The sequence below is a fragment of the Chiloscyllium punctatum genome, chromosome 31 (genome assembly GCF_047496795.1).
Source record: "Chiloscyllium punctatum isolate Juve2018m chromosome 31, sChiPun1.3, whole genome shotgun sequence".
Taxonomy (NCBI): Eukaryota; Metazoa; Chordata; class Chondrichthyes; order Orectolobiformes; family Hemiscylliidae; genus Chiloscyllium; species Chiloscyllium punctatum.
The window spans coordinates 79,210,238-79,225,973 of record NC_092769.1 but is presented as its reverse complement, the minus strand read 5'-3'; the positions used below and the strand labels follow the sequence as shown (position 1 = coordinate 79,225,973).

At 45.7% G+C, this 15,736-nt stretch overlaps 1 protein-coding gene across 6 annotated transcripts in view; it reads left to right on the top strand.

The window, feature by feature from the left end:
- The window catches only part of mark2b (MAP/microtubule affinity-regulating kinase 2b), a 206,176-nt gene that overhangs the window by 103,996 nt on the left and 86,444 nt on the right, over nt 1-15,736 (top strand). For all 6 annotated transcript variants that reach the window (XM_072551202.1, XM_072551206.1, XM_072551203.1 and 3 more), the window contains 2 exons: nt 2,228-2,422; nt 6,831-6,884. In XM_072551202.1, coding sequence (XP_072407303.1) covers nt 2,228-2,422; nt 6,831-6,884 — 249 coding nt within the window. The remainder of the gene's footprint in view (nt 1-2,227; nt 2,423-6,830; nt 6,885-15,736) is intronic.

Sequence of the window (15,736 nt, the reverse complement as noted above, 5' to 3'; positions counted from 1 at the left end):
GTATTAAATGAGCAGAAAAGGAGTCGCAGTACCTTGTGTATGTGAGCTCTACAGATCCTGCCTGTCTTGGAAAGGCCCAGGCCATCTATTTCTTTCACTTAGCCTTTTATTTTGGAATTTTCATGAGATGTGAGAGATGGAATGGTAGTGGACAGAGCTACTGTGGTGGAGTTATCTCTGACAAGGAAGGCATTGTGAGAGAGCATGGATTCCCTGGTATTCCCCTTCTCCACTTCTCCAAGGACTGACCACATGTGTAACTGGACTCAAGACCCATCTGCACCTTTTGCGACTGGACAGTGAAATGTTGGGGTGGTGGAGGGGGTTGCTATTTGATCACATGCTTTTAGTGGGGGTTCACAGCTCCCTGTATGAACCCCATTACTCAGAATGTCTCAGAGGGCCTTTCCTAGCAGTGGAAATGTAGTCACTGTTGAAATGTAGGGCGAATATAAGTAATGAGTAGGATTTTTGTTTTATTCGTTCACGGATAAGTGTGTTGCTGGCACGTATTTAATGCAGATCCCTAATTGGCCTGGAGATGGTGGGAGTGAGTGGTGTCCTTGGACCACAACAGTATTTGGGGGGTGTGGACACCAGAGATTGTGGATGGAGTGTTCTTAAAGAGGAGAAATTATCAAGGCTGCGGAGGGTTGAAGAGCTGGGGTCAGGGAGCGTGAGGCCAACTGGGCAGATCTTGCAAAGATTTGGCAGCGGCTTGCTAAGGAGGAGAGATTGGGACCATGTTACTTAGAGATGCTCTGTGCTGGATTGTGCTGTGTACCGATTGGAGAACCCTGTCTTGTGGCCTGTAGTTCGAGGGTGTGTGTATTCTACAGTTACCCACAAGATTCCTTGCCATTGAGAAAAGGATAAAGTAAGTCCTTGATGAGTGATGTTTTAATCAGTTAAAGTGAAGAAAGTAAATATTTTAATAATTGTAATTTTCCTGATGAAGGAGGTGCATGACTACCTGTGAATTAATCAGAAGCTTGTTCTAGTTGCTTCAGGAATACTCATGACCACAATCTCTCTGGTTTGTGGGGTAGTATTGTTGAGATTCACAGCAGTTTTTAGCAGTATGGCCAGCCCTTCTGTTGTTTTGTTGACTGGTGTAAGGTCTCTGGTTGCAGTTGCGAATCCCTCTTCCCTGCCACATGCCACCATGCTCAAGAGGCAAGACTGAGGGTTGAGCAGCTGAGCTTCCTCACCCAGGCTTCCTCCATGGATAATGGATACAGTGGTTTTTCTGATTATTCCTGTCACACCTAACCCTGAAACTCAGCTTACACTCACCACACCGCACCCTGCACCCCTATGCACTCCACCTCCGTCTGCACTCTGCACCCAAACTTGCACCATACCTCGCCAACCCTGCACCTATCCCAACCTGCACTTCAGTCCAGCCCCACCCTTTACCCTATGTCACCCTGCACCACATCCCAAATCTGCACTACTCTGCATGTCAGACTGCACACCACCTTACACCCTCACCTGGCACCTCATCCCAATCCTGCACTGATCTGCGCCTTATCACTTACCCCCCCACTCAACCTGCACCTTGCTTCACATGGCCCACCTCTTTGTAATGCGATGAGTGAGACAGAGCCAAGTCTGATACCATCTCCATCACCTTGCTGCTCCAGTGCCATTTCCCTGAGTCTTCACTGGAAATAGGGTGGCCATTCAGCCTGTTAGGAACAGGAGGAGGCCACTTAGTTCTTCGATCCCATTGCACTCGACAGCAGGAGGCCATTCAGCCCTCCTGGAACTTGTTTAACAGGAACAGGAATAGGTTGTTTAACGCTTTTGAAGCTCTTAGACCATTTGCTTAGTTAGCTCATGGTAATTCTGTATCTCCACCACATGCACCTCCATACCCCTGTTTAACTTCACCTCACTAGCTCCAATTGTCTCAGCTTCTTCAACTGCCTTTCCAGTTAGAAGTTAATAATATAAAGTTCAAATTTGGAAGTTATTCCCAGGTGATAGAGAGTTCATTCTTTTCCTTATCGGTCACTTTGCACTTAGCTGGCACTTCAGTTTTTATTAAGAAGCTTATATTTACTTGATCTTGAGCAGCAGCCCTAAGTTTATCCTGAGAACACTGCTATGATCAATCTCTTTGTAGCCACAATAATATCTCTGTTTTTCCAGATGTGATCCTGTGCTTTTTGGGTTTTTCCTGTGTTGGATACACTGCTGATTGCCTTTGTGTTTTCTACAGCACACGGGGGGTCACCCAGACCCACCGGTCCAGTCAAAGTCGAGCAGCAGGTCCAGCATGCCGCGATGTCGCAGCTCCATCGCTACCACTGCCGAGGACACTCCCCACATTGGAAACTACAGGCTGCTCAAAACTATCGGCAAAGGCAACTTCGCCAAGGTCAAGCTGGCACGGCATGTTCTCACTGGCAAGGAGGTAAGTGCCGAGACTGCCCTCTGTATCCTGCTGGCATGCAAATCTCCCAAACCAGCCTCTTTCTTGCTTTTCCTATTCTCTTTCATACATGTGCTCTCTTACCCTGGCTCTCGTACTCTCTCTCTTATCCCTACTCTCTCGCCTGTGCTTGTCCTTCCTCTCTCTCTCTCTCTCTCTGTCTTGCCTCATCTCGCTCTCTTGCTCCTTGTGTCACTCTTTCTTTCTTTCTTTCTTTCTCTCTCTCTCTCTCTTCCTCTCTTGTCTCATCCCCCTCTCTCACATCATCCTTTATTTCTTCCTTGTCTCTCTCACTCTCTCACTCTCTCACTCTCTCACACTCTTGCCTCAACCTCTTCCGCTCTCCTCAACACGGTGGCTCAGTTGTTAGCAGTGCTGTCCCACAGCACCAGAGACCCAGGTTTGATTCCATCCTCTGACGACTCTGTGGAGTTTGCACATTTTCCTTTTGTCTGTGTGGGTTTCCCTTGGATGCTCTGGTTTCCTCCCATAGTCCAAAGATGTGCAGGTAAGGTGGACTGGCCATGCTAAATTGCCCCTAGTGTCCAGGGATGTGTTGACTAGGTGGGTTAGCCATGGGAAATGCAGGCATACAAGGATTGGGTAGGAATGTGGACTCGATGGGCCGAATGGCCTGACACTTTGATTTTATGACCTTTTCTTCTCATCTAGACTTTACCTCCTTGTCTCACCCTTGCGCACTCCTTCTCCATCTTGTCTCGCCCTAGCCCACTTAAGGAAGTGCCACATTATCAGAGGGTCAGCACTGAGAAAATGGCAGTGTTGTCTTTCTGATGAGATGGAGGACGTGTCCACTTGTCCTGTAAGGCCAGGAATTCCTGATCTAGTATTACACAAAGGTTGCATTGTTTGCACGATGCTCTGGCCTTCACCGGTCCTAATATTCCATTGCTTCGGCCTGAACTTCAAGTCAAAAACCTACCCTTTCCACAGCTGATGCAAGAGGAAGGAGATTGCTGTGCACTGGTTTCTGTTTGGCTCGCTGTCCCAGCTTCCACCTGGCTTTCTCTGGGTTGGAGTTATGACAATGGCATTCTATTATCGAGCTGCTGTGGGGGAACAGGATGCACAAGTTTGAAACTGGCTGGGTCAGTGCTGATTCAGAGAAGCAGCATATACCGTCCAGACTGTTCCAGGATCTGCTGTGGGAAGAGGTGCCTTGGACACGTGACACAACATTTTTCCGTGACATGTTTAACAAATTAACCACTACCCTCTTTATTTATAATGCTCATTCTGCACATATATAAACAGTGTTTATTTGAAGTGCTGCCAACTACTTGAGGGACATTGCACACCAAAGGCAGATATCTTTTTGTCATTCTCTAGTGTGCCTCCTTGACCCCCTGCTGCTGATTCCTGTGGGTCAGTGTTCCTTCTGAGCTGAAAACTGCCTCCTGTTGAGCAGGCTGACAGGTTGAAGAGAATTGACCATTCATTTTGAATTGAATTGAATTTATTGTCACATGTACCGAGGCACAGTGAAAAGCTTTGTCTTGCGAGCAATGCAGACAGATCACAGAGTTAAGTACCTATAAGTAAATGACAGGTAAAAAGTGGCAAAAACAAAACCACAGGTACAGGTGAATGTTAAGAGATTGTTAATCCATTTAGAATACTAACAGTAGGGTAGAAACTGTTTTGAAACTGGCTGGTGCATGTGTTCAGGCTTCTGTACCTTCTCCCTGATGATAAAGGTTGTAGAAAAAGTTGCCAGGGTGGGATGGATCTTTGAGAATGCTAGTGCCTTTCCTTGACAGCGGGCCTGGTAGATGGATTCTATAGATGGGAGGTTGGCCATTGTGGTAGTCTGGCCCGAGTTCACCACTTTCTGTAACCATCTCCGATCTTGAATGGGACAGTTGCCTTACCAGGTAGTGATACGTCCAGACAGAATGCTCTTGATGGCACACCTATAAAAGTTGGCGAGGGTGTTTGCCGTCATGCCAAATTTACTCAGCTGCCTGAGGAAGAAGAGACGTTGGGCCTTTGTAACCAGTGCGTCCACATGAAGAGTCCAAGAAAGCTTGTTGTGGATGACCACTCCCAGGAGCTTGACACTCTCCACTTATTCCATCTCTGTGCTGTTAATGTGTAAGGGGTGTGGAGGGTGGGGAGGAGAAGAGTAACATCCCGCCGAAAGTCAATAATGAATTCCTTGGTTTTGCCGGCATTGAGAGCTAGGTTGTTCTCAGCACACCATTTTTCCAGGTCTTCCACCTCTCGTCTGTAGTCTGTTTCGTTGCCATCTGAGATTCAACCAACTATGATGGTGTCATCAGCAAACTTGTAAATGGCATTAGTCTGGTATTTGGCGACGCAGTCATGGGTATAGAGTGAGTATAGTAGGGGGCTGAGTACACCCTCCGGGGGGGTAGGGCGGGGCTCCATGTTGAGTGTTAGTGAGGATGAACACAACCAGTCTTCACTGATTGTGGCCTGTGGGTCAGGAAACTGAGGATCCAGTTGCGGAGAGTGGGGCTTAGTCCAAGATCACTAAGTTTAGTAATCAGTCTCGAGGGGATAATAGTGTTGAAGGCTGAACTGTAGTCAATGAGTAGGATTCTTACGTAGCTGTTCTTGATGTCAAGATGCTCTAGGGAGGAGTGAAGGGTAAATGATATGGCATCTGACTTGGATCTGTTGGTCCGATAGGCAAATTGGAGTGGGTCAAGAGGAGTGGGGAGGCTGGAGTTGATTAACGCATGACCAGCCTTTCAAAGCACTTCATGACCACTGAAGTTAGGGCCTTTGGATGGTAGTGACTGAGACATGCTGATGAGCCTTCTTAGGCACAGGGATGATGTTGGCCCTTTTGAAACAGGCAGGGACAGTGGCCTGCTGCAGGGAGAGGTTGAAGATGTCTGAGAAGACCCCTGCCAGTTGATCTGCACATGCTCTGAGTGCACGGCCTGGTACTCCGTCTGGTCCCATCGCTTTCCTTTGATTCATGCGAAGGAAAACTGATCTGACCTCAGATGCAGTGACTGATGGGATAGTTCGTCAGGACTTGTCGGAATAGAGTTACCTTTCTGCTGAAATTCTGCTCAAAGCGAGCAGAGAAGGCTGAGTGCTTGCCGAGGGGACTTAGTTCCTGAGCTCCAGGAGAGAACGAGAGGGATTCCTGATTGGAACACTCATAAAGAGAAGGAAGGGGAGTGAGAGAGGACATCAATTCAGACTAAGGGAGAGTTGAGGAATTCCCAAGCAGGACACTGGGAAAGAGTTGGGGGATTTATGGTTAGCACACTGGGGGAGTGGGTGACAGAAAAGTGTTTCCAGGTCTGAGTTTGGGTGAAGAAAGAGTTGTTCCTGATGAGTGTTGTAGGGTGAGGCTGGTTCCAGTTTGGAACGATGGCTGAGAGAAGGAGGATTTCCTGCCAGCAACTTGAAAAAGGGGAGACATATTTCAGAGTGGATTCCTGGAAGAGATGTAGGTGTTTGTGATCAGGATCAGTCAAAGCACTGTGAAGTTGGAGGTGGGCACGAGGATTTCTGAGCAGCACATTGAGATGAGAAGGGGTTTCAGACCGCGTCATCAGGGTTGCGGGCTGATTCCCAATCAGAGCTTCCAAAGAGCTGGGGGGTTAAAGCTCAGGGTGTCGAGGAAGAGAGGGTGAAAATTCCTGACAGAGTGTGGGAGGAAGAGTGCTTTCCTAATCAGACTGTTGGGAGTAAGTGGTGATTCCACACTTGGGAGCCTTGGGAGGGAGAGAGTTTTCCTGGTCGAAGCCTTGGGAGGAAGAGGGATTTCCAGACCGGGGTGTTGAAGATGGGTGGGGGTGATGGGAATCCAGATTGGATTGGTTTGGAGGTGGTGGGGAGATAATTTCAGATTGGATTGTCAGAGTGGGAGGAGGATTCTGGGTCTGATTGATGGGAGGGGCTTTGGTCCCTGCTGGAATTATGAGGGTGGCAGGGGCGGACTCTGAATTGGATTATAGGTATGGTTTCTGGCTCGGAATATTGGGTGCGTTGGAAGGGGTCATGCACGAGAGTTTGGGGTGTATCCAGCTCAGATTGTTGGGGGCGGAATGACATTCTGGATCAGATGGTAGTGGGGGGTGGGGGGTCTGGCTTGAATTGTTTTATTTGGTGGGTTGTGGTGTGCATATTCCTGTTGAAAACGGTAGGATGGAGGTGGCTTTCCTGATCTTTGCTTTGGAATCAGGTGGGGAAACTCCCGGTAGCATTGTGCAGGGCAAGATTCCAGTTTGGAGTGAAAGTGCGTGATGGTATTCCTGATCGGAATGTGGATTGTGGGTGATTCCAGAGTGTGGCGAGAGACAGTTGGGAGATTTGCTGATTGGATTGTGTGAAATATAGAGTCTCCAATTTGGAATTAATGATATCTTTCTCATTGCTGCAGGTTGCTGTTAAAATAATTGATAAAACCCAGCTGAACTCTTCCAGTCTGCAAAAGGTAAGACCCAGGTTTCATTTCTTATCAGCTGGGGATGGGAGTGAGGGGGGTTTTTCATCCTGCCTCTTGTTTTGGAGTCTGGTCACTGCATTGAAGAGCTGTCTGACCCTCAGGGAAGTGGAGGGTGTGGAATGAGGGTCTGGGAAGGCATTTAGTGCTGAATTTTGCCAAGTCTTCCTGATGCTGCTCTGTGGCCGTGTGTAGTTACTGTATGGGTGAACAGCGAGCCCGTGTTGGCGTGTGGGTGACGCTGCTGATGTTTGGTTGAACAGACACTCTGAGGTGGCTCCTGTCAGCCTGCAGCCCATCAGCTCCTCATTCTGGTTGCTATGCAGCCAGTGGGAGCTGAACTGTCGACCTAAAATCTGTCGGGTTTTCTCTCCTGGCATCCAATGTAAATGTGCTTGTCATTGCCTTGGGAACAGAGTCAGACTTGGCAGAGGCTTTTACTGAATAAAATCTTTGCCCTGCTGAGAAGCTAACTGTTATCTGAGCTGTTTAAACTGCTGGACCAAGGCTGAGATTGTCCCAAGGACCTGGGCTGAGTACAGCGGTCAGTGATTCATTCTCAGGTTTGAGGTTGCACTGTAACCTGCAGTCCTTCAGCGTGGTGTTGCTGCAGTCTGTTCGCACCATGCAGAATAGGCTTGTACGATCTTTACACATGGGTCGTATTTCAAAGTTTCTGTCACTCTGAGGGACAGTGAAAAATATTTCACAGCGTTCCGGTTTGAGATGCAACAAGCGTGAATTTCAGAAAAAGAATTCCTAGCCATTAATTGATTTCAAAAATGAATCAAAACGCCAGTGAAAGTGCTATGCTGCAGAGCTCGCTTATAAAATGCCATTTTTTCTTTTTGCTGATTTGGTTCGGAAGCAGAGATTAGAACCTCAGCTCTGATCACTAGGGAAGGGATGTAATCAAGGCTGATCTCTCCCTATCCCTGCCCGTCTCCCTCACTCCCACATCCCCCCCATCTCGTTCCCTGACCCCCACCATATCCCTAACACCCCCCAGCCCTTGCTGCCTGACTCCAACACCCTACCCCTGCTCCCTGACACCCTTTCCCCCCCAATGTTCCCCCCTTCACCCACTCCAAACTTGCTGACGTGCTGCTCCCCCAACTTTGTGCTTTCAAGTTCCTTTGGCTGTAAAGTCTCTCTGACTGGCTTTTTATTTCACCACACTCTCCCTCCTAATCTTTCTGACAGACCCTGTGATATGATAGACTTTACAACAGAAACAATCATGCAGTGGGAATGTTACCTTTCACTCTCGGTCCAAGCTGACAGTCAGTGTGCCAGGCTAATGTTCTTGAGACACAGCAGCTAGTGGGGCATGAGTTCCATTCATAAAATCTGGAATGGAAAGCTAGTCTCAGTTTCATGGATGGTATCATGACTATCATTGATTATAATAAAAATCCATCTGGGTTCGCTGATGATCTTGTAGGGAAGGAAATCTACCATCCTTACCCAGTCTGGCATACATGTCACTCCAGCCCCACAGCAATGTGGTTAGCTCTTAACTGCCCTCTGAAATGGCCAAGCAAGTCCCTCAGTTCAAGGGCAGTGTAGGATAGACCACAAATGTAGTGATAAAGAGTGTATTTTTGAGTTGTGGCCAAGATAGTTGAGGCTGTCCCTGAGTTGGTGGCGGGTAACTGCTTTCACACTGAGCGGTTTACCACACCACTTCAGAGGCTTTCAATCAAATTGAGGTCACGAGTATGAACCCTTTTATATCGTATCCAGCACAGAATGCCAATTTCCCGCCTTTGAAAGACTGATTCCCAAGATCTCCGCTGACCCTGTATATGCCTTGATTTCTGGGGGATGATTGCTCAGTTCCTACATAATCCAGTACACTATTCTCGAATGACAAGACTATGCAGTGTACAGTTTTTCCAACACACTGTCTGAGATGATTATGTACTGTATACAGGGTTATATAATTAGTGAGCTGTCAGTAGTTGTCAAGTGTGATGAAGAGTCACCTGACACGAAATGTTACCCCTGCTTTCTCCCCACAGATGCTGCTAGATCTGCTGAGTCTTCCAAGTGATTTCTGTTTCTGTAGTGTGTGTGCTGGCTCCTTGTGATTTCACACTGCTTAATTAACTGGCTTCCAATTCTGTTTGCCCCCAGTGATTCTATAAGAGACTGAGATAGGCTCCTTTAACTCTTCCCTTCCTTCCGCCCCCGCTCCAAGCTGACTGTTAGGAAATTGTCTGTTAGTCAGTTGAGATGTTGAAATGCTGCTTGATGCTGCCATACATTTTGAACCTCTTTCCCTGCTCCTCATTTCATCGTTGAGGGTTTCTGTGTTTTTGCCTACGTCAAAAATTAAAGAATTGTTAGTGGAACTCGTCATAATCATAAGCCTGCCCGGTCTTTCATCCTTCGCCTGGTAATTACTCTGCCTGCATTGAAGACAGGTGGAGACATGAAGGAGTTAGCTGCTGTCTACAGCAGTTGTTAGTGCTATAAACTGTTGGGGGTTTCCAAGGCAACCCTGCAACAAAGCCCACTCATCCGCTGAGTTCGCAGCTCGGTTATAATGCTACTTTGTCAGGACCTGCTTTCATTCTTAAAGGGGATGTGTATTCATGCAGTCTCTCAGTCCCACGCATTATGGAGGCAGATAATTGTATCCTTACCATGGAGTGTTTCTGCTCTGTGTCAACCCTAAATATTCTTGGCAGGAGTTGGCCCACCAAATATCCATTCTGTGTAGTATTCCAGGCTGGTGATGGTGGGCTGAGATTGTCACCTTGCACTGTCAGTGATGGAACTGTCAGGTAGCTCACAGCTCAGCCAATGACAGACTCAATTGCTAGGCACTGCTGATACAGCCTGTACAGGGGTGCTCAGAGGAAGAGTGAGAATTACACTGGGGGCATGGGGTGGTGCTCCTTGATGCTGTCGAAGGACTGAGTGTGTAAGACAGCACTCGGGCACAGAATCTATCTTCAGTGCTATTGCTCACTGTATCAGTCTGTCTCAGGGCAGCTCACTGTCTGAGCCAATGCACAAAGCGTGGCTAATCATATTGTCACAGCTTTTGCATAGTGCTGAGGTGTAGGAGGCAGATAATGTGAGCATAGCAAATTGCAGAGAGTTCTGAATGCAGCCCAGTTCATTGCCAAAACCAGCCTTCCTTCCATTGACTTTGTCTATACTTCCCGTGGCCTTGGAAAAGCAGCCAACATAATGAAAGGCCTCTCCCACCCCAGTTATACTCTCTCCCGCTCTCTTCCATCGGACAGAAGATACAAAAATTTTAAAATATATACTGACAGATTCAAGAACAGCTTCTCCTCCACTGTTATCAGACTTATGAACGGACCCCTCATATATTAGAGTTGATCTTTCTCTGTAACTTCTTTCTACATGTAGCTGAACACTGCATTCTGCATTTTGTTCTGTTAACCTGATGTACTTATATAAGGTATGATTTGTCTGGTTAGCATACAAAGCAATATTTTTCACTACATCTCCGCACAAGTGACAATAATAAATCAAATCAAACGCCACAAATAGCAATGTTCACCAGATTGTCCTCATTCAGGTATCTGTTAAGGGTTAGGTTTTCATCTGACAACAGTGGGCCGAACCCCTGCTGCTCATCCCCCACATGGGATCTTCTCCATCTACCTAAGAGGGCACACAGCAAATTAGTTTACTGTCCAGTGTGAATGGCAGCACTTATGAAAATATGGTTTCCCTTCAGCTCTCTAACCAAGCCTGGAAAATTGTACTCCAAACTCTGGAATAGTATTTGAATGGACGGCTCTGTGACTTCAGTATGAGTGCTGCCAGTTGCTCAGTATTCTACATGTCGGAGTGGTGCCTTTGATGGGTAGGCGGAGATGAAACAACAGAATGAGATCAAGGTGGGCACTGATGTGGGCGACCATTCTGCCCATCTTAGCTCAACGATATTTGGCTGACCCAACATTGAAGCTTGATCCAAGGTCTGGATATGCTTCCAAGTTGTGTGCATCATGGAGAGGCTTGTTTGCTGATCATTGCCCCAAGCAGTGTGTGGTTCCCAAAACCATACAACATCGAACAAAATGTGGTCATGATTTTCTGGCTACTTTGGGATAAAGCTCTCTCCTACCAGGATATGTTTCCAGACCCCTGTTTTTATGCTCTGTCTCAATGCTGTGGTTTACAGTTCAGAAGTACACTAGTGACCATGACATTTCCATAATATCTAGTCACACCTAGTTTAGTATACACGCCCTGCACTGAATCAGTTTCTCTGTGAGACTGAGTAAAGGAGAAACTGAACATGCCTGCCTTAAGGAATGTTCTCAAAGTGCATAGGGACAATAGTGAGTGCAAGACGAAAAGCAGTAATGTGATATTACAAAAGTGCTGTTGAGTAATCTCGACAATCCATCTTTTATCTGGAAGTCTCAAATAGAGCCAGACTAGAGGCAAGGTGAGTTTCATGAACTCCCATATACTCGCCACACATCCTAACTCCGGTTACTCATACCCTAGGTCCCGAAATAATTTCTGAAAGAATTCCATCTTATTATGGTCAAATCACATCTCTGTAGGAAGCCAGTATGGTAGACTAACCAATTAGTTGATGAAAGGTTGTTCCCACAGATTAGTCAGCGTACATGAAGGTGGGAAAGTATAAAATCATTGAAGTTTTCAAGTACAATCCCTGTGATGCGGGAGTCCTGCTGGGTCTGTTTGTAGGAGGATCCTGTATGTTCAGTCTTCCTCACTTGTGAGAGGGTTGGGGGCTGTTTGCCTGTATCTCAGGATCACTTCAGGGTGTTTTGATAGTGTGAGCCCCAGTCTGGGGGAGTGTATGAATGAGCATATACTGGTGGTTGGTTACAACCAAGGGGCTTTCTTCAGTGCTTCCACTTACTAATATAATGCATTTATAATCTCCTTACAGTATTTGATCTCCATTTTCTCTAAATTCCTATAATTGCTGTTTTCAGCTTCTCTGTGTGAAAATTGTTTATTTGATTTTTCATCTTGCAATATGGAATATTTTATTTTATCTCTACAACATGGTTCATGTCAAAGACTGGACAGGACCGCTGTTTCAGTGTTCGTGCTCACCTATACTGAGCAAATGTGATTTATATCTCAAACACTTCTGCAGCTGAGATTAAACTCGATGAAATTAATATCGCAAAAGCAACAGTGCTCTCTGAAGATTAGCAGGGAGAGTTATCTGGTCTCTAACTGTTAACCTGGTAGCTCCGGCCTCATCGTTTTCTTTTACTTGTTAAAAATTTAAAGCAGGTTTTAATTTGACAGTTTGCTTTGTGGAACATGACCAGTGTTGTCTGGGCCAGTGTTTATTATCCATTCCTATTTGCCCTTGAGAAGGTGAAGGTGAATTGGCTCATTGTACTACTGCAGTCCAAGCGGTGTAGGTATATACACAATGTTGTTAGGGAGAGATTTCCAGGATTTTGATGGATAGGTGTCAATCAATGGGTTGCTTTGCCCTGGATGGTGAGGCTTCTTTGGTGTTGTGGAATTGCATGCTTAGAGTCAGAGGATTGTTCTGATCCATTGACCTCTGGGTTATGGGCCCAGCATCCTCCCACTGTGCCACTTTGTTAGTATTTCATCACATTCCTAACTTGTACCTTGTAAATATTAGACAGGCGCTGGGCAATAGGAAGGTGGTTAATCACTGTAGAATTCTCAGCTTGTTTCCTGTTGTTGCAGCCACAGTATTTATATGACTGGTCCAGTTTAGTTTCTGGTCAATAGTAACCCTTGGGATGTTGATAGTAGGACATTTGGTGTTGGCGTTGCCTTTGTATGTCAAACGGTATTGGCTAGATTCTCTCTCGTTAGCGATGACTGTTGCTTAGTATTTGTTGAAGATGGTTATGGTGCCACAAGAAAGAAAGAAACTAACTGTCACCCCTTACTGTTCAGTGGCACTACCACTGCTAAATTCCCCACTGTCAGCATCAGCTGCTCAGCAGTTTTCTGATTTCTGTCTACAGTTTGGGAAGAATGAAGACAGGTTTATAAATACGTCAGGATTGTGTCATGTCCTGATTTCATTGACCCGATAAGAGATGACTTTCAGTTTGTTGTGAGCTTATGTTCCATAGATGTTGCAATAGGGGCACTCACTGCTGCTTCAGTGCTTCCTGTGAGAGGCAGAGCAGGCTCCTTTGACTCCGGTGTGTTTGGTGGCCAGGCTCGAGCTGCTTTATGAATGTTCGGAGTCTTGACAGGCAAGAGGATTCTTTTGAGAGAGAAATGCTTTGTGCTTAGTGTTGGTGCACGCTGGGTTTTAATGAAGGAGCCATTAATTGTGAGAATTTGAGAATGTAACCTGTGGGCTTGTAGATTTGATTAAAATTGGGTCCTCATTAGGCAGACCTGGCCCTCAACAGTCTGGAAAATTGCAGCTGTATGGATAATGGGACTATTAATCATTTCCTAATTGGGAACATTGGCTATAGCGAGGGCGAGGTGGGAGAGTTGTGATGCTTTGCCTCGTTGTGGAAGGCAGACAAAAGAAAGCCCTGCCAGAGATGTTAAGACTGCATCACAATACTGTTTGGGCATTGGGTGGATGGTGGAATTTAGGGTAGGGCTCATATTTTGGTAACTTGCTTCCCAGGTGAATCAGTCCTTGGGTCTAATGACATCTGATTGGCAATTCAGTATTAGAAAAAATAGCTTGTTGTCAATCACTCTGTATCCAGTGTGGATTCATTAGCCATGGGGCAATGATTTTTTAAATACTCATACAGTTCTGTTCAAACTTTGCATTTCCATTTTACATCACAGCATGTTGGTATGGTTTTCATTGTGAAGGTTATAAGGTGATACAGAACTGAGAGAAACTTAAACTTCCTGTTTTATTCACTGCAACCTAAATTTCAGAATCAACTATAAATCATTATTTCTTATGCTCACCTCTACCTTCCTCCTTGAAATTGTTTACACTGAGCTGCAGTTTGGGCTAACTCACAAAGGACTTTATTTTCATTCAGTGCAAAACAACCCAGATTTCCATGTCCAGATTCACATCTCTTCTCATTGTAATCATTTTCACCATATCTGTATGGTGCCCCTTTCCACAAGATCCTTCTGGATTCCCTTATGAAGATCCTTATCCATTCCTGAGGCAGCAAGTTCCTCATTGTCTTGATATGTGGTTGAGGCTAAAGCAGCTAGTCTGATTTATTTATAAGATTACACAGAGGCAAAACAAAGTACTAACTAATAACCAGGATGTTTGCAGCAAGTGTACTACTTGTGAAACTATTTATGAGCTTATGAATTAGGAGTAGGTATAGGCCATTTAGCCCCTCAAGCCTGCTTCGCTATTCAAGGAAATGTTGGGTGAACCAATTATAACCTCGTATCCACGTCCCTGGCTACCTCAGATAACCTTCGACCCCTTTGCTTTATCTACTTAAGTAAAACAAAGACTTGGTACACCTGCCATCATTGGTCAGAACATTGAATGTAGGAATTGGGACATCATGTTGCGGCTGTATGAGACATTGGTTAGGCGACTTTTAATTCTGGTCATCCTGCTATAGCAAGGAGCTTGTTAAACTTGAGAGGGTGTAGAAAGATTGACAAAGATGTTGCTGGGGTTGGAAGGTTTGAGCTATAAGGAGAGCCTAAATAGGCTGGGGCTTTCTTCCCTGGTGTGTCTGAGGCTGAGAGGGAACATTGTAGAGGTTTCTAAAACCATGAGGGGCATTGATAGGGTGAATAGCCAAGATCTTTTTCCTAGGGTCGGGGAGTCTAAAACTAGAGGGCACAGATTTGAGGTGAGAATGGAACGATTTAAGAGAGACCTGAGGGATAACCTTTTCAAGCAGAGGGTGGTGCGTTTATGGAATGAGCTGCCAGAGGTAGTGGTAGAGGCTGGTACAATTACAACATTTAAAAGGTATTTGGATGGGTATATGAATGGGAAGGGTTTAGAGGGATATGGACCAATTGCTGGCAAATGGAACTAGGTCAGATTCGGATGTCTGGTCAGCATGGACCAGTTGGACAGGAGGGTCTGTTTCTGTGCTGCATGATTCTGACTCTATAACTGTGAATGCTGGTGATCTGAGCTAGTTCAGAAGGGGGTCGCTGGACTGGAAACATTAAATCTGTTTTCTCTCCAGAGATACTGCCAGACCTGCTGACTTTCTCCAGTAGTTTATTTTTGTTGAAGAAACTATGTATCCTGCTTTAAAAATTTGAAAGACTCCATTTCCATCTTCAGTTCAAATCAGAAAGGTGCAAATTAGAGGTGTTGTGATTTGCCTTTGTTGCACTGCTAGACTTTGAAGATTTTGAGTTGAGAGAATCATGAGATAGACATGCTTTGATCTGTCTTCTACAGCTTGTTTTTCCTGGAGTAGCCTGATAGCCTCACATCAGAGGCTTGCCAGTTCAGAGCATGGCTTGCCAGCAATCGCTTGTGCTCTCCACCTCGGACCTGTGTTGGAAGTATGTTCAGGTTGACAGTTAGGTTGAGTTATTTCTCAGCAGTCAAGCCCTGGAACCGGACTTGGGAGTCTGGAACTCCTGGCTTATTGGCAGACCCAGTGTGTTATAAAATGTCATGTTGCATTTTTGTGAAGTTTTGGAAGGGTGTAGGAACTGCTTAATTTTGCAAGATAGAAAGAAACAGTTGTGAGGAGTGCAGCCTTTTCTCAGTGAAGCAAAGGGGTTGGGGAGATCTGATTGGGTGGTTGATGGAATCAAGAAGGTCCTTGGGAGAAACTAATATCATAATCAATTTTCAAAAGCACTGGTATTGTGATCCTCTATGTATCCCTTTGCAGTATTCTTTGTTTGAGATTTTCACCTTTTAAAAA